The 24,463-nt window shown below is 48.6% G+C and overlaps 1 protein-coding gene across 1 annotated transcript in view; it reads right to left on the bottom strand.

Moving 5' to 3' along the window:
• LOC311229489 (cytosolic carboxypeptidase 1-like) overlaps positions 1-24,463 on the bottom strand; it is a gene marked incomplete at both ends in the record, with an annotated part of 214,729 nt that overhangs the window by 21,908 nt on the left and 168,358 nt on the right. Inside the window, 1 exon segment of the mRNA XM_084315567.1 lies at positions 2,549-2,683. Within this exon segment, the coding sequence (XP_084171693.1) occupies positions 2,549-2,683 (135 nt within the window).

Below are 24,463 nucleotides of genomic sequence, written 5' to 3'. Positions count from 1 at the left end.
CCCAAACCAGGAGGTGATGTTGCCGGTCAGGATGCTCTCTATTGTACATGAGTAGAAGTTCCTAAGGATCTTCTGACTGACTTGGAACGTCCTTAGGCGCCTGAGGAAGTAGAGGCGTTGTCGTGCCTTCTTCACAACACTGTCAATGTGTGTGGTCCATGTCAAGTCCTCGGATATGTGGGCTCCGAGGTACTTGAAACTGTTCACTCTCTCAACCGGTGCCCCGTCGATGCTGAGGGGGCTGTAGTCCTTGACCCCCGACCTCCTGAAGTCCACAATCATCTCTTTTGTTTTGCTGACGTTCAGGGAGAGGCAGTTCTCCTGACACCACTGTGACAGGTTCTCTACCTCTTCCAGGTAGGCCCTTTCGTCGTTGGCAGAGATCAGGCCCACCACTACTGTGTCATCAGCAAATTTGATGATGGTGTTGTTGTTCCGCTGTGCTACGCAGTCATGTGTGTACAGGGAGTAGAGGAGGGGGCTCAGAACACAGCCCTGGGGGGCCCCTATGTTGAGCGTGATGGATGAGGAGGTGCAGTTGCCGGCTCTTACCACCTGGGGTCTGCCCGTCAGGAAGTCCAAGACCCACTGGCAGAGGTCATAGTTCAAGCCCAGGTCCCTGAGCTTGGATATGAGTTTGGAGGGGACTATGGTATTGAATGCTGAGCTGTAGTCGATGAACAGCATTCTCACATAGTTCCCCTGCCTCTTGTCCAGGTGTGATGCTGCTGTGTGCAGCACATGGGCTATGGCGTCCTCCGTGGACCTGTTGGGGCGATATGCAAATTGCAGAGGGTCCAGGTTGATGGGGAGGGAGGAACAGATGTAGCCCTTCACTAGCTTCTCAAAGCACTTCATGGCTATGGAGGTGAGGGCTACAGGGCGGTAGTCGTTGAGGCAAGCGGGCGTAGATTTTTTGGGTACAGGGATGATGGTGGACTTCTTCAGACAGGTGGGGATGACAGCCTGTTCCAAGGACAGGTTGAAGATGTCAGTGAATACCGGGGCCAGTTGGTCGGCACAGACTTTTAGGACGCGGCCGGGGATGCCGTCCGGTCCTGCTGCCTTCCTGATATTCACTTTTTTAAAGATCCGTCTCACCTCATGCTCTGTTACCCTAAACAGACTGTTAGTAAAGGTTCTCAACAAGGAGAAGCTCAACGGGAGAGGTGACACTCCCTGGAGAGCGCACCTTGGTCTCAGTGATGAGGTGAAACCAGAGTGGCGAGCACTGTACAAACCACCGTTATTCAAAAGAATTGGCGATCTGCAGTGGAGGGTTTTACATGGCATAGTGGCTGTCAATTATTTTATTTCCATATTGAACCCTAACGTCTCACATGACTGTCCTTTTTGTGCGCAAAGGGAAACAGTTTTCCACTGTTTTCTGGACTGTTCCAGGCTGCTGCCTCTGCTAGGGTTACTAGAGAGACTTTTCCAGTCCGGTGAAGAAGTGTTCTCGAAAGAGAGGTACATTTTAGGTTTTAAATACTGTAGAAGGGAAAAAAGCAAGTGTCATCTTTTTAATTTCATTTTAGGGAGAGCAAAGATGGCTGTGTATCTCAGTAGGAGGAATAAGATAGGACAGATCTTGGATCATGATGCTGTATGTCTGTTCAGAAAAATGATCAAAGCCAGACTGAGCATAGATTTGAATTATTATAGAGCATTGAACAACCTAGATCAGTTCACTGATATATGGGCACATAAAGGAGTGTTGTGCTCTGTAATGGAAGATGAGTTGGTGTTGGCAATTGACCTGATTTGAGTTTTTTCTTTGTTGTGGTTGATTTTTTTGTTGTTGGTGGTGTTTTCTTTTGTTGTTTTGTTGTTGTTGTGCTTTTAAAAATGTATTGTCAGATTGTTTGTAGGTGTTATTGAAAGAAAGACGAGTGTTATACAGTTGACTGTGTAATATTTGTTGTTGTAATGCTGGAATGATTTATAAATAAAGTGTTGTTAAAATTCAAAATTCTCTCTCTCTCTCTCTCTTTCTTTCTCTCTCACCTACCCTCTCTCTCTCTCACCTACTCTCTCTCTCCCTCTCTCCTTCTCTCTCTTTCTCTCTCTCTCACCTACCCTCTCTCTCTCTCTCACCTACCCTCTCTCTCTCCCCCTCTCTCTTTCTCTCTCGCACCTACCCTCTCTCTCTCCCTCCCTCTCTCACCTACCCTCTCTCCTCTCTCTCTGTCTCTCTCTCTCTCTCTCTCTCTCTCTCTCTCTCTCTCTCTCTCTCTCTCTCTCTCTCTCTCTCTCTCTCTCTCTCTCTCTCTCTATCTCTCTCTCTCTCTCTCTCTCTCTCTCCTCTCTCTCTCTCTCTCTCTCTCTCTCTCTCTCTCTCTCTCTCTCTCTCTCTCTCTCTCTCTCTCTCTCACCTACCATCTCTCTCTCCCTCTCTCTCTCTCCCTCTCTCTCTCTCTCTCTCTCTCTCTCTCTCTCTCTCTCTCTCTCTCTCTCTCTCTCTCTCTCTCTCTCTCTCTCTCTCTCTCTCCTCTCTCTCTCTCTCTCTCCTCTCTCTCTCTCTCTCTCTCTCTTCTCTCTCTCTCACCCTGTACCCAGGGTCTTCCTTCAGGCCTGTGGTGCTAACAGCAGCAGCACCAGACTGCCACAAAGTCTCCTTCACACTGCAGCCGTACAGGAACACATTCTTCTTTCTGGAGTGACCGTGGTAGTCACAGAACACCTGGGGAGAGAGGGAGAGATAGAGAGAGAGAGAGAGAGAGAGAGAGAGAGAGAGAGAGAGGAGAGAGAGAGAGAGAGAGAGAGAGAGATTTTTTGATTTTTTAAAGTACTTTATTTTGTACTGTATGAAAAATCTTTACAACAAGCCTTTAAAAGACTTTACATCTTCAAGATTAAAAAAAACCAATACAAAAAAAATATCAAAAAATAAATAGAACTTCACATATTCATAATGTTGTTAAAAACCAATTCATCATCAAAGACATCACAAATCACATTTCCATAACACCATTCCTGACTAAAAGCCTCCAAATTTCCCATAGCTTTATAAAACCTGAACTCCAGCCAGACTCTAGCCTTCACATTACAGCACCACACTAATACTGCATCCTGGTCCGGCTTATCTTCCACTCTGTTTCTCCTGTTCACATAGACTGCAAGCTTAGATTCCCCCACCAGAAAATTAAGCAGTTGCCATTTTTTCTGCTCCAAAAATATAACCAATAACAGGAAAGGTTTCACCAAAATTCCTAAAAACGTCGGTGAGCAGCTCAAATAGCCCTAAAAGCCTGTTACACTCTAAAAATGCATGAAAAACAGTCTCAGTCAACCCACAGAAAGGACATTTATTATCTACCTCTGGGTTGACGATGGAAACAAAAGCGTTCACTGCCACAGCACCATGCAGAATCCTCCACTGAAGGTCTGCCGTTTATTTTTTTAAAGGAGGTTTATATAAAACCCTCCACACAGGTCGAGTGTCATTACCTGCACACAGCCTGCTCCTCCATACAGTGTCCACTCTGTTATTTAACCATTTCTTATTAATTACTTTGACACAGTTTCTGTACCATGATTTCCTATCCATTTTGTATAATGCTGAATCCTTTACAAAAAGTAGAGGACCAGACATTTCTCCCAGTACAGGGCTCAGGTAGACATTTGGAAACTCATCCTGTTTGTCCGGTTTTAATGCTCCACTGCTGTATAAGCTAAGCATGCCCAGCTCCTCGACAGTCAACCTCTGTCTCCAGAGATCCAGCACCCTGGTTGCATAGCGCTGCGACCTCAGGCCCAATAACGAACACACAGCCTGAGCATCCTTTAACTCTGGTCCTGCTGTGTCTGCCAGCTGTCTCAGGCATACCACTTCGGCAGCACACAGCAGTCCAGTCAGCCCAGGGCTTGCACAGTCGCTTATGTCCATTCTTGTACCGTGAACAAGAGGCTCCTCCAGTAACCAGTGCAACGATTCAGTAGAAGTAGTTCTTATACACTTGAAAAGTGTCCAACACTTAAAAAAAAAACGATAAAAAGGAGGAAGTGCATTTAACCTTAAAGTTGTTGGGTCTGTTGAAAACAAAGATACATCAAGACCAAGACTATCTACTTTTCGAAGAATAAGAGAGGCAACTTCTCCCCAAACTAAATCTCTTGGTCCTAACAGGTATCGCTGTATGAACTGTAGCCTCAAAGTCGCTGTCCTACTCGCTAAATGAATCAGGCCTTGCCCTCCCTCTTCTCTAGGCAAATACAGAACACTCTGAGGAACCCAGTGCAGGCGATCCCAAAAGAAATCAACCATCTTTGCCTGCAACCGCACCAACATGCCTGAAGAAGGCTCCACACATGCCAGCTTATGCCACAGGGTAGAAGCCACAAGGTTATTTATTATCAGGACTCTGCCTCTATAGGAAATCTGAGGCAACAGCCATCTCCACTTAAACAGCCTTCCTTCTACTTTCTCCACCACATTCTCCCAATTTTTCTGTACAATCGTGTCATTTCCAAGGTATAGTCCCAAATATTTAAAACCATCCCTTTTCCATATCATGTTTTGAGGTAACACAGGTAATGTTATGGTTTGTAACCGACCCCAATCGCACAACACAATACAGGTATGAGAGTAAGCCAAAACAGGGCAAATCTTTATTATAGAACAAAAAGCGGCACAGTCCCTTTAAGGGAAAACACAAAAACACTAGAGTCAAGGAAATCTGGAAAATGCAGCACTGTGCCTTTAAGAGGCGAACAGGCTAAGGGACTAAGGCTAAGGGCCAGGGCTAAGGACCAGGGCTAAGTGTCAGGGCCAGGAACAGGGGCACTGGAGAGGGGGACAGGGACAGAGGCCCGGAGAGGCGGGCTGGAGACAGGGACAGAGAACAGGGTTAAGGCCTTGGACAGGGCGAGGGCCAGAGCTGCTTACAGGGATGAGGACAGGGTTCCGACGGCGGAGGCCTGGCACGGGGACAGGGGCCTGACGGCGGAGGCCTGGCACGGGAACAGGGGCCCGAGAGCGGGGCCTGGCACGGAGATCCTCCTCCTCCTCTTCGGATGCTGCAGACGGGCAGCGCAGAACAAAGGGGGTCCCAGGGGACCGGGATGGGAACACGCCGTCCTCCCGTGGAATACTAGGGAGCGACGACGAGCCTGGGTCCAAGGGGAACGGGATGGGCACACACCGTCCTCCCGTGGAATACTAGGGAGCGACGACGAGCCTCACCCCCAGGAACGAGGATCACGAAGAGACGCCTTCCTCCCGTGGAATCGGGAGCGATGACGAGCCGGCTTGACGTCTGGAGTGGGAACACTGGAAAACCTCCCGTAGAGAATTAGAGAGCGAAGACGGTGTCCCACTCCAGGCAAACGGCGACAGGTGGTGATGGCTGGCACGTCGTCTCACGCCGGAGACGCGGCAGGTGATGGTAACGTACAGGATGGTAACGTACAGAACTCCATGAACACAGAGTGTACACAGATACAGATACAGAACGAACACAGAGTCCAGAACACAGAACGACCCGACAAGGACTGGAGGGGAGTCTGCAACCTATGTACTCTCCCGAGGTGATTGCAAACTCCCAACAGGTGCGTGAAGGTAGAGGAACAGAATGTCCAAGGGTGGGGGCTGGTGAAGAGTAGGAGGCAGGCAAACGTTCTCACAAGGGTGGGGGCTGGTGAGGTGAGGAGACAGGGAATAAAGGTCCAGGGAAACGGCGAATCCTCACAGGTAATCTACTATGCCAGTTACCCACAGCTAACGCCTCACTCTTCCTCCAATTTATTTTGGCAGAGGACGCAGCCCTAAAACTGTCAGCAATTCTTTCCAATATATTTACATCATTTTGGTTTTTTATCATCAGCATAAGCTGACAAAACAATGTTATCTTGGAAACCAGGTATAGCTAAACCCCTCATCTCATTTCTCAATGTTTGTAACATGGGTTCCAGTGAAATTGCATATAACATGCCAGAGAGAGCGCAGCCTTGCCTAATGCCCCTCTGTACCTCAAAAGGAGCACATAGAGAACCATTGAATTTTAACACACTCTCAATGTTCTGATACAAAACTTTCACCATAGCAATGAGACCATCGCTGAACCCAAAACTCTTCATAACACTCCAGAGATAATTGTGCTCAACACGGTCAAATGCTTTCTCCTTATCTATTGAAATAAGAGCAGTATTCAAGCCCAATGAATCAGAGACACCCAAAACATCATGAATTAAATATACATGATCCAATATTGACCTGCCAGGTACACAATACGTCTGATCACGATGTATGATCTGATCCATCACTTTTCTCAGACAGTTTGCTAAGGTCTTTGACAAAATCTTATATTCGCTGCATAAAATTGACACAGGCCTCCAGTTCCTTATGTCCTGCAAAGTCCCCTTTTTTTGGCAGTAAGGTTATCACTGCCCTTCGACAGGAAAGCGGCAAAGCACCCTCAGCCAGACTTTCATTGAATACCTCGAGAAGATCGTCTTTCACAATGTCCCAAAAGGCTTTGTAAAACTCCACCGTCAAACCGTCAATACCAGGGGCTTTCCCGCCACCCATGCTCTGTAAGGCAGAATAGAGCTCTGACGAGTCCAAAGGTCTCTCCAGCATCACATTCGACTCCCGTGATACTGTGGGCAATCCTTCACAAAAGGACTGTAGAAGGACATCATTGTCAGTGTACTCACTGCTATACAAAGCAGAATAAAACTCAACGGCCCGTCTCCGGATCTGACTGGCATCAGTGATGTCCTGTCCCGTCTCTGACAGAAGAGAGTGAATGAATTTATTCTGTCCATTCTTCTTTTCCAGACCGAAGAAGTAACTGGAAGGCACATCCATAGCATTAACATTCATAAATCTAGACCTTAACAAAGCTCCTTGAGCCTTCACACCTAGCAGGTCAGCTAAAGCCATTTTTTTTATTAAGGACTTCAAACTGTCCTTGATTTCCTGTGGACCCAAACATTTTCTCAAGGTCCACTATCTCAGTCTCCAAATCTCTCATGGAGGTAGTGATGTCTCTAGTTACATTGAGAGTGTGTTGTTGACAAAGCATTTTAATTTCTATTTTGCCACAGTCCCACCACTGCCTAAGAGAAGAGAACTCCTTCTTCCTACTCCTAAACAGGACCCAAAAAAAACTAAAAACATCTCTAAAATCCTTTTCATGGAGCAAAGCTGAATTAAAATGCCAATACGCACTTCTAGGCACCAGATTTTTAATAAAGACATTGCACATTACCAATGAATGGTCTGTAAAACCAACAGGCAATATTTAGTATAGACATAGTAGTATAGTATATAGTAGTATATACATATTAGTATAGTACACATAGTACAGTACATCTCCTCTCCTCTCCTCTCCTCTCCTGTTGGTCTGTAAAACCAACAGGCAATATTTTGCACATTTTAAAAACATTAAAATGGTGCTTAAAACAATAAAAACTGTCAAGTCTAGCTAAGGAGACAACATTATCCCTACAATGAGACCATGTATACTGGCGCTCATTCCCATGAAACCTCCTCCACACATCAACCAAGCTGTGTGTGTGCGCAAGCTGTCTTAATGCACTTTGAGAAGCTGGATGGGGTGCATTGTGATTCCTGTCTAAACTGTTATTCTCTGTGCAATTGAAGTCTCCAGAAAAAAATAAGAAATCATCCGGACTAAAATCGGACAATTTAGTACACACTATATCTAAAAAGGCCTTTCTTTCAGGCCCTTTAGAAGGAGCATAAATATTCAAAAAAAACACATTAAATGTTTCAAATTGTGCTTTCACTACAATGAACCTACCCTCTACAACATGTTCTACAGTATAGGAAGCAGGAATAAAACGTTTTGAGAATAAAAAACCAACTCCACTGCTAATTGTAGTATTATGACTCAAAACTAGATTCCCTTCCCATTCCTTCCTCCATTCCACCTCATTTACTATATCACTGTGTGTCTCTTGCATAAAAAGAACATCAATGTGTTTTAACTTGACCAGTTCAAACAGCGTTGCACGTTTTCTCACATCTCTTGCCCCATTCAAGTTCAAAGTTCCAACCTTAAAATGTTCCATGGAGAGAAGAGGAGTGACTAAAACGCACAATAACAATAAATTAAAAGTTGCCACTTGTTTTCCTTTCATGAATTTGTTTTCTGACCTTTGGCAGTAATTTCCTTAGTTTATACACTTCCTGCTTAGTAAAGCTGTTGTTTCCCATGTGAAACCTGACAGACGTATAGAAAGCCTCTGTATCAGGAATATGTTCCTCTATTTTCAAGCCCTGAACATTCTTTGTTTCCTGTAGCAAAGTTTTGATGGTTTTGACTGACAGTGATCTTCTGTTTTGTGACTTCCTTAACTCAGATATGTCACTACTGTAACTGAGGGGTACAATTCCCTGACTGTATTATATAAGTATGGTATCATTAAACCACTACTGTCTTATGTACATTACTACTGGCCATACAGTACACAGGTATATTAGATGAACACTTCCCACAATGACATGGTTCCACACAAAACTGGGTTTAAGGATATTTATTAGCAGCAATGATAGTATATAACAATACTTTACATAGGGTTGCGCTTATAAGGCAAAGAATGTGCGTGAGCAAATCAATAACGTAAGTCCATTCTCATATTACGCAGGAGATAATGAATACCACCTGTATCTTAGGAATTATATCTATGGTACTCTAGTAAGGCAGCGGGAGATACTGGTAGGGTCCCTCCGGTTGTAAGCCAGCAAGGGGAGAGGATTTGTCGGTAGTAGAGTCTGGGTCAATGAAGAATAGAGAGACTCCAAGTACAGGAGACGGTGCAATAATCTCTTGATCCGCAGACGAATAACAGCTGTTCTCCGTAGCATGCAGCTCCGCATGGAAGAAAGCTAGCCAGCCTCAGGCTTCTGAGAGGCGGGCTCGACGTTGCTCCTCACAGGGTAAATCTCACACAATTGTGGGTGTAGGCGATTCTCCGCTCCATCATTTACAGGACCAAAGCAAATATAATCCAGCCGAAAAGGGCTATGCATTCGTCGGGTAGGTTATCCAGTGTACATGTCCACACGGTCCTCGTCTAGGGCTCCTCGGGTGAAGGCGCCAGGGTAGGCTGCCCAGCCTGGATAAGCACACTAGCTGGTACGAGGAAACGTTGGTGATGCTGGTCACTGTAGAACGGTCGCCGCACGATACACTATACATAAATAGACTATTACTGAATTAATAGAATAGGTCGAACTCGACGGTACAGTGTTAAACTATGATACTTCAGTTATTAATTCGCACGCGGTCTCAATGCTCTATTTGGGGCCAAACAGGCCATACTTCACCACACGTTGTATCGTGGGTGAGGCTTCAACTTATTGGGTAACTCTACTTCTATATTCACCTGCGCCGTATTTATACGTTAGGTGAACAAACTAGTACCAGCTTTATTCCTGTCTCGTATCCTTGCGCAGAGCCGTTCATGCCCAGTCATGTCTTTGGCGGTGACTTTGAACTAGACCCTGGGGGTATGGCAATGGCGCCTAGGGGACCGCTGTCCAATAGGAGAACGAAATATTATGGTCTGTACTAGGTTAAAGGGATATTCCGTGTATATGTACAAGGAATACACAAGGGATATCAAACGATATACAAATATTATGCAATATATATCAATCAATAAATATATATATTCGGTTTAATCTGATCCTTCGTAACAGCCGCCTCCTAATTAGTCCCACCTAATTAGATAAGCAGAGACAGATTAACCGCACTGTCCACTACTCAATGTCTGTTGTGAGGGTAGGCAGTTCACAAAGTCAGGGGGTCATGGTCGTCATCAAAAGTGTCGGGGAGCCTTGGCAACTCTATCAGCCTCGCCACGGGCCGGGTGTATGTCCGCCCTTGGACGAGCACGTCTGCCGCTCTGACCTTTCCGTCAGCACCAGTGATCACTTTGCTTACGCGGCCGGCCGGCCACATAGCTCGGGGTAGTGACTGGTCGATAATCATGACGACTGTTCCTTCTGTCAAATTGTCTCTTTCTTTCACCCATTTCTGGCGGGTCTGTAGAGACGGTAGATAGTGGAGTAGGAAACTGTTCCAAAACTTGTCAGCCAATACTTGACTGTACCTCCACATTCTTCGGCCGTTCGCTTCTTCAGGCCTGTACACTGTCTGTGGTAGCGCGGGGTCCAGCCGCCCCATCAAGAGAGTGTTGGGGGTGACTGGGTCGACATCTGCTACATCACTTGCGACGTAACCGAGGGGCTTTGAGTTCAATACTCCCTCGATCTCCGTGAGGACTGTCGTGAGGACTTCTTCCGCCACGGTCTGGGCCCCAAGCACGGCGTACAGGGCTGTCTTTATTGAACGTACTTCTCGTTCCCAAGTTCCGCCGAAGTGAGGTGCATTCGGGGGATTAAACTGGAAATCAATCTGATATGGAGCGAGGTGGGTCTTAAGTTCTGGGCCCATAGCTTGGAAGCTCTCTCTCAGCTCTCTTTCTCCGCCTTTGAAGTTTGTCCCGTGATCAGACAATAGTATAGACGGTTTTCCTTTCCGCGATGTGAATCTCCGGAAGGCCATAAGGAATGAGTCTGTGCTCATGGTTGGAAGGAGTTCTATGTGTATCGCTCGGGTGGTCATGCATTTGAATACAATACCCCACCGCTTCTCAGTCCCTCTTCCTTTCTTTACATACAGCGGGCCGAAACAGTCCATACCGGTGGAGTGAAAAGGCTTGTCGCCGAGTCGGAGGCGACAGGGGGGTAGGTCAGCCATCCGGGGTATACTGGGCTGTGCTCGCCATTTACGACAGTCTAGACAAGTCCGCTGGAAGCGTCGTACTGCTTCTCTCCCTTGCAGTATCCAATAACGACGTCTGATCTCCGCGAAGACTCTCTCTGCCCCGGCGTGATGCACGTCCTCGTCGTATTTCTTTATGATAAGCTCTGTGACCTTGTGTCGGCTGTTTAAGACTATCGGGTACTTGACGTCATCCGGTAAGTCTGGGGCTCTCCTCAGACGACCACCCACTCTGATGAGATTATGGGCGTCGCTCTCAGGGGCTAGGTGGAGCAATCTGCTGTCTGACGGGACTGGCTTTGATCCCTGTAGACAGTCTAGCTCGTCGGGGAACGAATCTCTCTGGGCTCGCTGTAGCAGAAGGAGTTCTGCTTCTTCGTAGTTAGCTGCAGTAATGTCAGTAGTGGGCTGAACTTCTGGGTGGTGCCACAGGAATGTCTTTAGCTGCGCACTCTCAAGGGTGAGGCAGTCGTCTATGTTGGGGTCTGTGGGGACGAGTGTGTGTGTCAACCCACAGAACATAGATTTCTTCTTCTCTGCCTCCTCTTCACTCGCCTCCCGTGGGGTGGGTGTAGGCCACTCTTCTTCCGGGAGCTTGAGGAACTCGGGCCCGTCACTATATAGATTGTGACGGGTGAGGTCATCCAGGGACATTCCCCGGGTGATGACGTCAGCTGGGTTGTGTTTTGTGTCCACATACCTCCAGCTTGCTGCTTCTGTTAAATCTTGGATCTCTGTGATTCTGACTCCCACGAAGACCTTGTATCTGCACGAATCAGACTGGATCCATGTGAGTACGGTCATGGAGTCTGACCACAGGATTGTTCTTTGCACCGGAATGGTGAGTTCACGTTGGATTAACGTGGCGAGTTGCGCTCCTGCTAGGGCTGCGCAGAGCTCTAGACGCGGGATAGATTGTTGCTTGCGGGGGGCTATTCTTGAGCGAGCCAGGATGAAGGCAGTATGTATTTCTCCTCCCTCCTCTCGGGCACGCAAGTAGGCCACCGAACCGTAGGCTACTTCGGAGGCGTCGCTGAAGACGTGCAGGTCCATCTGGCACGTCTCCGGCCTCACTGTGGGTGGGAAGTAGCTGCGGCGTATGTTGACACCTGGGAGTGAGCTGAGTTCTGTCTCCCACTCTCTCCATGTGGAGGCAAGGTGTTCGGGTATGGGGTCGTCCCAGCCCTGGTCCTTGTCCCATAACGCTCTTACAATCATCTTTGCCCTGGTGGTGTAAGGTAGAATACATCCCAACGGGTCATATTGTCTGGCGAGTGTTCTGTATACACTCCGTCTTGTGGTCGGTAGTGCAGTCGACCTTCCCTGGTCAGGGGTGTGTGTTTATAATGGAGCGAGTCTGTTTTGAAGCGCCAGACTAGTCCTAATGTCATTTCTTGGGCTTCTCCTGGGATGGTCGCCATCCAGGTCTCGCTGCTTGCTGCCTTGTCCTCTGGGGAGAGGCTGCACAATAATTGAGGGTCGCTGCTGGCCCACTGCCGGAGATCAAAGCCGCCTTTGATCAGGGAGGCGCGGAGCTTGAGTAGGAGGGCCTCGGCTTCTTCTGGCGTCGAGACGCTTTGCAGACAGTTGTCCACGTAGAAACTATTTCCTACACTTTGTCGGACCTCTTCATCAGCTGCTGGGTCCTCTGCGACGTGTTTTTGCAGTGCAAACGTAGCACAGCATGGGCTGCATGTGGTTCCGAAAGGGAGGACTTCCCATTGATAGATGGATGGTTGCTCATCCCCGATCCTCTCTCTCCATAAGAACCGCAGCAGGGGCTTGTCCTCCTCCACTAGTCGCACCTGCAGGAACATCCCTTTGATGTCGCCGTTGATGGCCACCTTGTCTTGGCGGAAACGTAGTAACACGCCTAGTAGAGAGGGGCCGAGTGTTGGGCCGGGCAAGAGCTCTTTATTCAGATTTTGTGATCCGATCTGGTAGCTGCAGTTGAACACAATACGATCCTTGCCGTTGTGGTGGACTTTGTGGTGCGGCATGTACCATGATTCGGTCGTCTGATCGGCCTCTTTAATGTCAATTTTCTTTATTTGTCCCGCTGTGATTAGTTTGTCAATCTCAGCGCGGTACACAGTAGCTTGAGCGGGGTCTCTGGCTAGGTGCCGCTCTGTGTTCAATAGATACTGCTCCGTCGCTTCTTTTGGGGCGTGGAAGGTAGGCATACCCTCTCGCCTCAGGAGTGGAGTTGCGTATCTCATCACTCCGTTGACTTTGACTCTCTTTGTCCCCCGCTCGAGGAGGGCTATAGCATAAATGTCTTCCTTGGAACGAATGTGTTTCTTTTCGTTCTTAAAGGGCATTGTCTCTAGTGTCCATAGCCTTTCGACGTGCTGTCTGGGTGGTGTCTTCTTCTGTCACTCTGGAGTGGAGGCAGCTAGTGGCTGCTGTTCGGTTAGGAGACCTAGAGAGGGGGCCTTGTAGTGTCCATCCTAGGCGGGTCTCGACTGCTGCAGGACAGCCTCTGGGCCCAGTGTGGACCCGGTCCATCGGGACGATGAGGTGTGCATGGTCGGATCCTATCAGCAGGGTCGGGGTGGCACCGTCTATGAGCGGTATAGGTAGTTGACGCAGGTGCACATATTTATCCATCAGCTTGGCGATGGGGTAGGTGTACTGCGACAGGCCTATGTCTTGGCTGGTGAAAGCGTTAGTGATCCTATACCGTCTCTCTGGCTGCCCGCTTGCTGCGATAGTGAAGGAGACATTCTCGCCCTTTATCGTCTTCAGGTCTCTTCTTATTGTCCGAATCGTCATCATTTCTTCGCTCCCCCGCAGCCCCAGCTGGGCCGCAGCGGACGCGAGGAGAAGGGTCTTCTCTGACCCGTCGTCAAGGACAGCGTAGGTGTCCATGACCTTGTCTTCGTAACTCAATGTTACGCGGACCACCTTCAAGAGCACCCGGGCGCCCCCGCTGCTGGCGGGGTCAATGTACATAACACTTGCCTTTGTGCTGCTTGAGGGTGCAGGCTTTCTTCTGTTACTGTCATGTAGGACGTCCAAGTGGGCTCCGTCACACCGACTACACCTCTTCTTTAAGCGGCACTTGGCTGCCATGTGACTGCGCGCACATCGGTAACAGCGTCGGTTGGACTTTATCCATTGACTCACCTCGTCGGCGGTCATCTTCTTGAACGTGTCACAGTGTGACAGCCAGTGTTCCTTTTCGCAGTACGGGCATACCATCTTCCACTTCTCTTTCATCGAGGGGGTACTGTGGTTCTTGTTGCTCGGTACTGATTCGGCTTGGTGCATGACGGTCACCAGCCTGCGGCCATCGTTTGCTCTCCTAGGTCCCTCTCTGGAGCTTGGTGTGCTCCGCACGAACGTATCCAACCGTAGGCTGTTGACTTCTCTCGCCAGGAAGTCGGCTAGGTCTAGGAGGGATGGCTCGGGACCGTTAGGATCACGGTGGTCTCTTTGCCGCCTGAAGCGCTCTTGTCGGGCGGGCGGAAGCTTCTCTAAAATCCTCTCAACATTAGAGTTTGCGTACAGTTCGTGCATACCCTTTTCCTTTTGCGCCCCCAGCATCCCTACCAGGGATTGTACCTTGATAGACAGGTCATCTAGTGAGCGATTGTCTGTGGCTGGGGGTAGACCGTCAATATTCCTTATCTCTTGTATTACGTAGTCCCATATGCGTCCATATCGTTGGTCGAGGGCTGCTAGAGCCGTGGTGTATGAGGTGGAATATGCCAGCGCTATATTGTGCGCTCGGGGCACCTTGAGGTGCTTGAGTAGGATAGCATACTTGTACGGTTCATCAGTTACATCGGACATCATTGTCTCTAAGCACATTCGTAGCTCTGTGTACTGTGCTCTGTTCTCGTGTGTGAAGTCCGGGAACGTCGGTGTGCCAAGGTACGATGCCATGGATGGCTGGCACATTGGTGAGCGTTGGAGGAGAGGCCTCCTAGGCGAGTCTCCTCTTACGTGTCGTGGTGGGTGCTGTTCCTCGGGGCTGGTCGTGCGTCAAGCTCACCCGTGAATTGAGTCGGGGGTCTGTAGCGCAGAGCCGCGGGGTAAAGTCTGGGCTGTACTGGACCTCCTGGTCCTGTGGAGTACGGTGATGCTGTTGGGCTTGACTCTCCTCCTCTCCCTCTTCTTCTTCCTCTGGCAGGTCATCTAGATCCTGTAGTCGTCTATTTAGCCTCTCCGCGGTATATCAAGTTCTCAAGTTCAAGTTCTTTAATAGTTGTCATACAGAAGTACAGAATACTTTCATACAAAATGCTTCTTACTGTTACGCTCCAGAGACTGTGCTAGACAAGATAGTATCAAATAACATAATAACATAATATAGCATGAATTTAGAAGAAGAAAATGAGGTCACAGTTGTTCGGTATAGACATATGTACAATGTTCTGAGTTACCATATAATATACAATACACAACTATGCAGTGTACTAATGTACAGTACTATCTAGTGCAAAGCAGAAATGGGATGAGGCACAATTTTAGGTACAACTTACAGTAAGGTGTACGAGTTGTAGTGCAATCCTTCATCCATAAATATAAAGTGTGGGGAGTGGGTGCTACAGTGTGTTTGTTTAAAGTGGGTGTGTGCTATAAAGTGTGTGTAGTGGGTGCTACAGTGTGTTTGTTTAAAGTGAGTGTGTGCGTGTGGATGTGTGTGCTATGTGTGTTTGGTGGTTGTTGTTGTGTAGTGTTCATTCATTGTTCGTTTAGCAGCCTGATGGCCTGGGGATAGAAGCTACTTCTGAGTCTTTCTGTGCTCGCCTTGAGACTCCTGTATCGCTTGCCTGACGGCAGCAGTTCAAAGAGGCAGTTGTTCGGGTGGCTCGAGTCCTTAATAATTCTCTTAGCCTTCCCCTTGCAACGCTTGTAGTAAATGTTCTGGAGGGTGGGGAGCCCCCCTCCAATTGTGCGTTCGGCTGAACGTGTCACTCTTTGTAGTCTGCTTTGGTCTTTTGCAGTGCTATTCCCAAACCAGGAGGTGATGTTGCCGGTCAAGATGCTCTCTATTGTACATGAGTAGAAGTTCTTAAGGATCTTCTGGCTGACTTGGAACTTCCTTAGGCACCTGAGGAAGTAGAGGCGTTGTCGTGCCTTCTTCACCACACTGTTAATGTGTATGGTCCATTTCAAGTCCTCGGATATGTGGGCTCCGAGGTACTTGAAGCTGTTGACTCTCTCAACCGGTGCCCCGTCGATGCTGAGGGGGCTGTAGTCCTTGACCCCCGACCTCCTGAAGTCCACAATCATCTCCTTTGTTTTGCTGACGTTCAGGGAGAGGCTGTTTTCCTGGCACCATCCCGCCAGGACCTTGACCTCTTCCAGGTAGGCCCTCTCGTCGTTGGCAGAGATCAGGCCCACCACCACTGTGTCGTCAGCAAATTTGACGATTGTATTGCTACTCCGCTGAGCCACACAGTCGTGTGTGTACAGGGAGTAGAGGAGGGGACTCAGAACACAGCCCTGGGGGGCCCCTATGTTGAGGGTGATGGATGAGGAGGTGCAGTTGCCTGCTCTCACCACCTGGGGTCTGCCAGTCAGGAAGTCCAAGACCCACTGGCAGAGGTCATAGCCCAAGCCCAGGTCCCTGAGCTTGGCTATGAGTATGGAGGGGACTATGGTATTGAATGCCGAGCTGTAGTCGATGAATAGCATTCTCACATAGTTCCCCTGCCTCTTGTCCAGGTGTGATGCTGCTGTGTGCAGCACATGGGATATGGCGTCCTCCGTGGACCTGTTGGGGCGGTATGCAAATTGCAGGGGGTCCATGTTGATGGGGAGGGAGGAGCAGATGTAGCCCTTTACTAGCTTCTCAAAGCACTTCATGGCTATGGAGGTGAGAGCTACAGGGCGGTAGTCGTTGAGGCAAGCAGGCTTGGATTTTTTGGGTACAGGGATAATAGTGGACTTCTTCAGGCAGGTGGGGATGACAGCCTGTTCTAAGGACAGGTTAAATATGTCAGTGAATACTGGGGCCAGTTGGTCGGCACAGACTTTTAGGACGCGGCCGGGGATGCCGTCCGGACCTGCTGCCTTCCTGATATTCACTTTTTTAAAGGTCCGCCTCACCTCATGCTCTGTTACCCTGAACACTGCGCCTCCATCAGCAGCCGACCCCCCCCCCCCCATTGCCGAGGCTTGTGAGCTGGTGTTGTTATTACCAGCATCAAACCTCGCATAGAAGGTATTGAGGTCGTTTGCTAAGGAGATGTCATTGTTCAGTTTGAGGGAGGCGCCTTTGTAGTCTGTCATCGTTTTGAGCCCCTGCCACATAGCTCTAGAGTCAGCTTGTTCAAACTGGAGTTCAATTTTATCCCTGTAGCGCCGTTTGGCCTCTGACACTGTCCTCCTTACGTTGTGTTGCGCCACCTTGTGGTCGTTCATGTTGCCTGCCACTAGGCCGTCATTGTATGCTTTGGTGCGCTCTCTCAGAGCTTCACGGACGGATTTGTCTACCCAGGGTTTTTGATTTGGGTAAACTTTCATTTTGGTAGTGGGGATTGTTTCTTTCACCCTAGTACAGACATAGTCCAGCACTGTCTCCGTGTAGGCATTAATGTTATCTGTGTCGCGGAATACAATCCAGTCTGTGTTGTGAAACACTGACACTAGTGTATCCTCTGACGTCACATCCCATTTCTGCACCTCTCGCGAGACTACGGGAGTACTTTTAATTCTTTGTCTGTACTTTGGTGTAAGGAAAATGGATGCGTGATCTGACTTGCCAAAGCCACTATCAGAATGAGCCTTGTAGCCACCTTTAAATTGCGTGTAACAGTGATCTAGGATGTTACCGCCTCTGGTGTTGCAAGTCACATGCTGGTAGAAATCAGGCAATACCTTTCTCAGATTGGCGCTATTGAAATCTCCCAGTACTAAAATGGCGGCGTTAACGTTCGTCGCTTGTATATTGTTTACCTCGTCGTGTAGTCTGGAGAGCGCGGCGTTGTTGTTGGCTTGCGGTGGAATATACACTCCGACCAGGATGATCGCCGTTAACTCCCTCGGGAGGAAGAAAGGACGACACTTGATGGTTATATATTCCAGTTCTGGGGAGCATATGCCGGTTCTTCCCTGTGGCTGGGTCTCGCTTGGACCGGTCGGGGAAGGGGTTCGGAGAGGGGTATAGGCTCTCTCTGTTGGCCGGGCTCAGGGTCGCTTGATCGGGTAGGGGAGGGTGCCCTTGACCCTTGTCTTGACGAGGCCCTGGAACCCCGTGCGGAGGGAGGGGGGGTTACCCTGGCAATCACCTGCTCCATTATCTGCGCTTGTAATCGGTCGCGCTCGGCTTTGCGCTTGGTGAGAGCGAGGTCGCGCTCTGCTTCGCGTTGGGCACCGGCGGCAGCGCGCTGGGCTTCGGCGGCGGCGCGCTGGGCTTCGGCGCGGTCTCTTACCATATTATCTTCCGTCTGGAGGCGTCTAATCTCTAGGCGTATGTGGTCTTCGTCACTCCGTTGCTGCGCTTGAAGGCGTTCTCGTTCCATGGTAGAATGTTCGCGCTCGCTAAGCGTCTGTGCTTGGAGTCGATCGCGCTCGGTTGAGGCTGCCAGGCTGGCGATAAAGGCCTGCGCCAGCATCTTGTCCGCCTCGCTGGGGGAAGACGCCAGTGGAGGTGATCGGCTTCTGGTAGTACTCGTTGGAGATCCGTTCTCCTGTTGCGTACCGAGGAGATCCATCTCCTGGGTGCGCGTCTCTTCTTGTGGTGGGTCGGGTTCCATCTCTGGAGGGCTTTCTTTATCCTGGAGCTCTCCGGGGACTACCTCGTCGACGTTGGCGGGGGGTAAAGTCATGTCAGGTCCATCCTGGTCCCCACCGTGAGCTTGGTCAGTTACGTTAGAACCCACTAGGGTCTCTACTGGCGGGCAGTGATGCCACTAACGCGTTACTAAGTAACGCGTTATTGTAATCTGATTACTTTTCCCCGAAAATAGTAATCTAACGCGTTAATCTTTACAAGCCAGTAATCTGATTGCAGTTACTTGTCCAAGTGGCTGTGCGTTACTATTTCGTTACTATCTCATCATAATGCAGGCGGAATGCAGTATTTTCTTTCGTTTTCGACAGTCAAATATACGTTTGGAAAGCTTTTCCTTGTATTGGGGAGTGACGTCACAGCACGCAACCTCGCGTGTTGAGCCATGCTGGTGGGCGCGGCTGTTATTGTTATTATCAGGCTGACCTGCGAGCTAGCAGGGAGACGCTCACGCTCGTAACGCTTTCTTGCACTGGAAGTTCACTAGTATACTTAACGTTTGTGTAAGCTAAGCCGGGTGAAAAAAACATTCACTTTGCGGAGGAAACAAAATACTGTCTACCGCATATGGAATATACAGCACAGCACGACCATCGACTTCTACAGGACTCGGCGCTGCACCAGCCAAACAGTATGTTCCACCTTTGAGTTAAACATCTTTTGCATTGCACTATTCATGAACATGGAACACCATACTGCAGTATGTAGGTTGTCAGTAGCACACTGACAACACTGCAGTATATATATTCCCTCCCCGCCGGGTACCAAGGCCCGTGTACCCAGGTGCTGTTCCTCGGGGCTGGTCGTGTGTCAAGCTCACCCGTGATTTGAGTCGGGGGTCTGTAGCGCAGAGCCGCGGGGTAAAGTCTGGGCTGTACTGGACCTCCTGGTCCTGTGGAGTACGGTGATGCTGTTGGGCTTGACTCTCCTCCTCTCCCTCTTCTTCTTCCTCTGGCAGGTCATCTAGATCCTGTAGTCGTCTATTTAGCCTCTCCGCGGTATATGCCGGTTCTTCCCTGTGGCTGGGTCTCGTTTGGACCGGTCGGGGAAGGGGTTCGGAGAGGGGTATAGGCTCTCTCTGTTGGCCGGGCTCAGGGTCGCTTGATCGGGTAGGGGAGGGTGCCCTTGACCCTTGTCTTGACGAGGCCCTGGAACCCAGTGCGGAAGGAGGGGGGGTTACCCTGGCAATCACCTGCTCCATTATCTGCGCTTGTAATCGGTCGCGCTCGGCTTTGCGCTTGGTGAGAGCGAGGTCGCGCTCTGCTTCGCGTTGGGCACCGGCGGCAGCGCGCTGGGCTTCGGCGGCGGCGCGCTGGGCTTCGGCGCGGTCTCTTACCATATTCTCTTCCGTCTGGAGGCGTCTAATCTCTAGGCGTATGTGGTCTTCGTCACTCCGTTGCTGCGCTTGAAGGCGTTCTCGTTCCATGGTAGAATGTTCGCGCTCGCTAAGCGTCTGTGCTTGGAGTCGATCGCGCTCGGTTGAGGCTGCCAGGCTGGCGATAAAGGCCTGCGCCAGCATCTTGTCCGCCTCGCTGGGGGAAGACGCCAGTGGAGGTGATCGGCTTCTGGTAGTACTCGTTGGAGATCCGTTCTCCTGTTGCGTACCGAGGAGATCCATCTCCTGGGTGCGCGTCTCTTCTTGTGGTGGGTCGGGTTCCATCTCTGGAGGGCTTTCTTTATCCTGGAGCTCTCCGGGGACTACCTCGTCGACGTTGGCGGGGGGTAAAGTCATGTCAGGTCCCTCCTGGTCCCCACCGTGAGCTTGGTCAGTTACGTTAGAACCCACTAGGGTCTCTACTGGCGGGCAGTGATGCCACTAACGCGTTACTAAGTAACGCGTTATTGTAATCTGATTACTTTTCCCCGAAAATAGTAATCTAACGCGTTAATCTTTACAAGCCAGTAATCTGATTGCAGTTACTTGTCCAAGTGGCTGTGCGTTACTATTTTGTTACTATCTCATCATAATGCAGGCGGAATGCAGTATTTTCTTTCATTTTCGACAGTCAAATATACGTTTGGAAAGCTTTTCCTTGTATTGGGGAGTGACGTCACAGCACGCAACCTCGCGTGTTGAGCCATGCTGGTGGGCGCGGCTGTTATTGTTATTATCAGGCTGACCTGCGAGCTAGCAGGGAGACGCTCACGCTCGTAACGCTTTCTTGCACTGGAAGTTCACTAGTATACTTAACGTTTGTGTAAGCTAAGCCGGGTGAAAAAAACATTCACTTTGCGGAGGAAACAAAATACTGTCTACCGCATATGGAATATACAGCACAGCACGACCATCGACTTCTACAGGACTCGGCGCTGCACCAGCCAAACAGTATGTTCCACCTTTGAGTTAAACATCTTTTGCATTGCACTATTCATGAACATGGAACACCATACTGCAGTATGTAGGTTGTCAGTAGCACACTGACAACACTGCAGTATATATATTCCCTCCCCGCCGTATGTATATTTCCCTCCCACCCACCCACCCCCTCCTAATGTACAGTCCCCTCCCCATCATATGTATATACTCTGTCAGCATCTAGGGGTAACAGTACTGTATATTTGAATACCGCTTATGTCACAAATGTATCAGTACTAAATACCTATATGTCCCTATGCCATAAATGTCATGTATGTTGTGTATGTCATAAATGTCTATATGAATTGAAAATGGGGGACCCTGATGGAAAAAAGACAAACGTCTTTCTCAGGTCTGCATCCCCTTAACAATTGTATGTATTGAGCCGTACTGTATTGTACCCATTCTGCAATCTGTTAAATAAAGTTTTCATTCATTCATTCACACAATAATAAATAATAATAACGTAGAACCATATCTGAATGGGGCAGGCCTCAAAGGTAGGCTACATATCAGCCTACATGTGGTGTTATTGACCATTTATCTTTTGTGAAATCTATAGATCTATAGATAGCAAGATAGGCCTACCTGCCCTATTAGTACATTTTACTCAAACTGAGTACATTTTACTAAATTTTTTTTGTCATTCTTATGTTGTGGCAGCAGCAGGGACGACGACTTCGTAACCTAGTTACTTTCAAAGTAACTAAGTTACTCTGATAATCAAGTAATCAGTAAAGTAACTAAGATTACTTTTTAAAGGAGTAATCAGTAATCAGTAATCAGATTACTTTTACAAGTAATCTGTGGCATCACTGCTGGCGGGGTAGCCTGGTCGGTAGGGTTGGACATAATTTTACTATCTACTTTTTCCGCGTTTAACGTCTGTAGAAAGCTAGGTAGTATACTGGCAACGTAATCCTCTAAGTACTGAGGTGTCTTCCGTCTACGCTGCGGGCGATCTACTTTAGGAGAACCGTTTTGTGGAGTGTTCATCATTGGCCATGTCAATATTAATACTACTATATTAATATTACGCTAGTTACCCTCCGGCTCGAAGGACCAATTGTAACTGAGGGGTACAATTCCCTGACTGTATTATATGGTATCATTAAACCACTACTGTCTTATGTACATTACTACTGGCCATACAGTACACAGGTATATTAGATGAACACTTCCCACAATGACACGGTTCCACACAAAACTGGGTTGAAGGATATTTATTAGCAGCAATGATAGTATATAACAATACTTTACATAGGGTTGCGCTTATAAGGCAAATAATGTGCGTGAGCAAATCAATAACGTAAGTCCATTCTCATATTACGCAGGAGATAATGAATACCACCTGTATCTTAGGAATTATATCTATGGTACTCTAGTAAGGCAGCGGGAGATACTGGTAGGGTCCCTCCGGTTGTAAGCCAGCAAGGGGAGAGGATTTGTCGGTAGTAGAGTCTGGGTCAACGAAGAATAGAGAGACTCCAAGTACAGGAGACAGTGCAATAATCTCTTGATCCGCAGACGAATAACAGCTGTTCTCCGTAGCATGCAGCTCCGCATGGAAGAAAGCTAGCCAGCCTCAGGCTTCTGAGAGGCGGGCTTGACGTTGCTCCTCACAGGGTAAATCCCACACAATTGTGGGTGTAGGCGATTCTCCGCTCCATCATTTACAGGACCAAAGCAAATATAATCCAGCCAAAAAGGGCTATGCATTCGTCTGGTAGGTTATCCAGTGTACATGTCCACACGGTCCTCGTCTAGGGCTCCTCGGGTGAAGGCGCCAGGGTAGGCTGCCCAGCCTGGATAAGCACACTAGCTGGTACGAGGAAACGTTGGTGATGCTGGTCACTGTAGAACGGTCGCCGCACGATACACTATACATAAATAGACTATTACTGAATTAATAGAATAGGTCGAACTCAACGGTACAGCGTTAAACTCTGATACTTCAGTTATTAATTCGCACGCGGTCTCAATGCTCTATTTGGGGCCAAACAGGCCATACTTCACCACACGTTGTATCGTGGGTGAGGCTTCAACTTATTGGGTAACTCTACTTCTATATTCACCTGCGCCGTATTTATACGTTAGGTGAACAAACTAGTACCAGCTTTATTCCTGTCTCGTATCCTTGCGCAGAGCCGTTCATGCCCAGTCATGTCTTTGGCGGTGACTTTGAACTAGACCCTGGGGGTATGGCAATGGCGCCTAGGGGACCGCTGTCCAATAGGAGAACGAAATATTATGGTCTGTACTAGGTTAAAGGGATATTCCGTGTATATGTACAAGGAATACACAAGGGATATCAAACGATATACAAATATTATGCAATATATATATATCAATCAATAAATATATATATTCGGTTTAATCTGATCCTTCGTAACAACTACCATCTGACTCACTCCTCACTATCACTCTGGTCTGACTGTGAAGTCATTCCTTTGCGTTTATGAGGTGCAGATTGTGAAACAGCCTCATCTTCCATTTCCACCTCATTTGTCTGTTCACTTACTTCTGCACTGTTGTCACACAGACCGCTGCTACTCTCCTGTGTTTTTCTCCCAGACACAGCAGCACTGTATGTTTGTTTCTCACAGGCCCCTTCTACCTGCAGCTCACCTGTAGTCCTGTATGTCTGTTTCTCACAGGCCCCTTCTAGCTGCAGTTATCCTGTAGCCCTGTCTGTCTGTTTCTCACAGGCCCCTTCTAGCTGCAGTTATCCTGTAGCCCTGTCTGTCTGTTTCACACAGGCCCCTTCTACCTGCATCTCACCTGTAGTACTGTCTGTCTGTTTCTCACAGGCCCCTTCTTCCTGTAGCTCACCTTTAGCACTGTCTGTCTCAGCTGGTTTATCCTTTGCCACTTCTGTCTGTAGCTCACCTGCAGCACTGTCTGTCTCAGCTGGTTTATCCTTTGCCACTTCTGTCTGTATCTCACCTGTAGCACTTTCTGCAGCAGCCGGTTTAACCCTGGCCACTTCTTCCTGTAGCTCACCTGCAGCACTGTCTGTCTCAGCTGGTTTAACCCTGGCCACTTCTGTCTGTATCTCACCTGTAGCACTGTCTGCAGCAGCTGGTTTTTCCCTGGCCACTCCTGCCTGTTCCTCACCACTAATATCTAAAACCACAGTCTCATTATTTGACGCTTCTTTACCAGACTCTCCTTGTCCACTAGTTCCCTCTCCAGTGTCAGCCTCCGCCTCCTGAGCCTGCTTCTTAGGACATGCTTTAATTACATGCCCCCCCCCCCCACATCCAAAACACTTCATGGTCTCTGATGATGCATACAATACATAATCAAAATCTTCCACTTTAACATGGAATCTCATGTTGAACTCATCATTCCTGTTATTCAGAATCATATACAAAACCGTCTATGAGAACCAACATGCTTCAGGAAAGGTGATTTGCATCCTGTAAGCACCTTCTTAATGGGAGAGACTATCTTTCCGTGTCTGGACAGCTCTCTTATCAGAAACTCATCAGAGATGAATGGTGGGACATTAGACAACGTGATTTTAATTGACGGTTGCGCAAGTGGCAACACGGGAACGTGCATGTCCCGAATAACAATACCACGTACGATTGCCTC

The sequence above is a fragment of the Notolepis coatsorum genome (genome assembly GCF_963971535.1).
Source record: "Notolepis coatsorum genome assembly, chromosome: 6".
Taxonomy (NCBI): domain Eukaryota; kingdom Metazoa; phylum Chordata; class Actinopteri; order Aulopiformes; family Paralepididae; genus Notolepis; species Notolepis coatsorum.
This window is presented reverse-complemented; position numbering and strand designations above follow the sequence as displayed.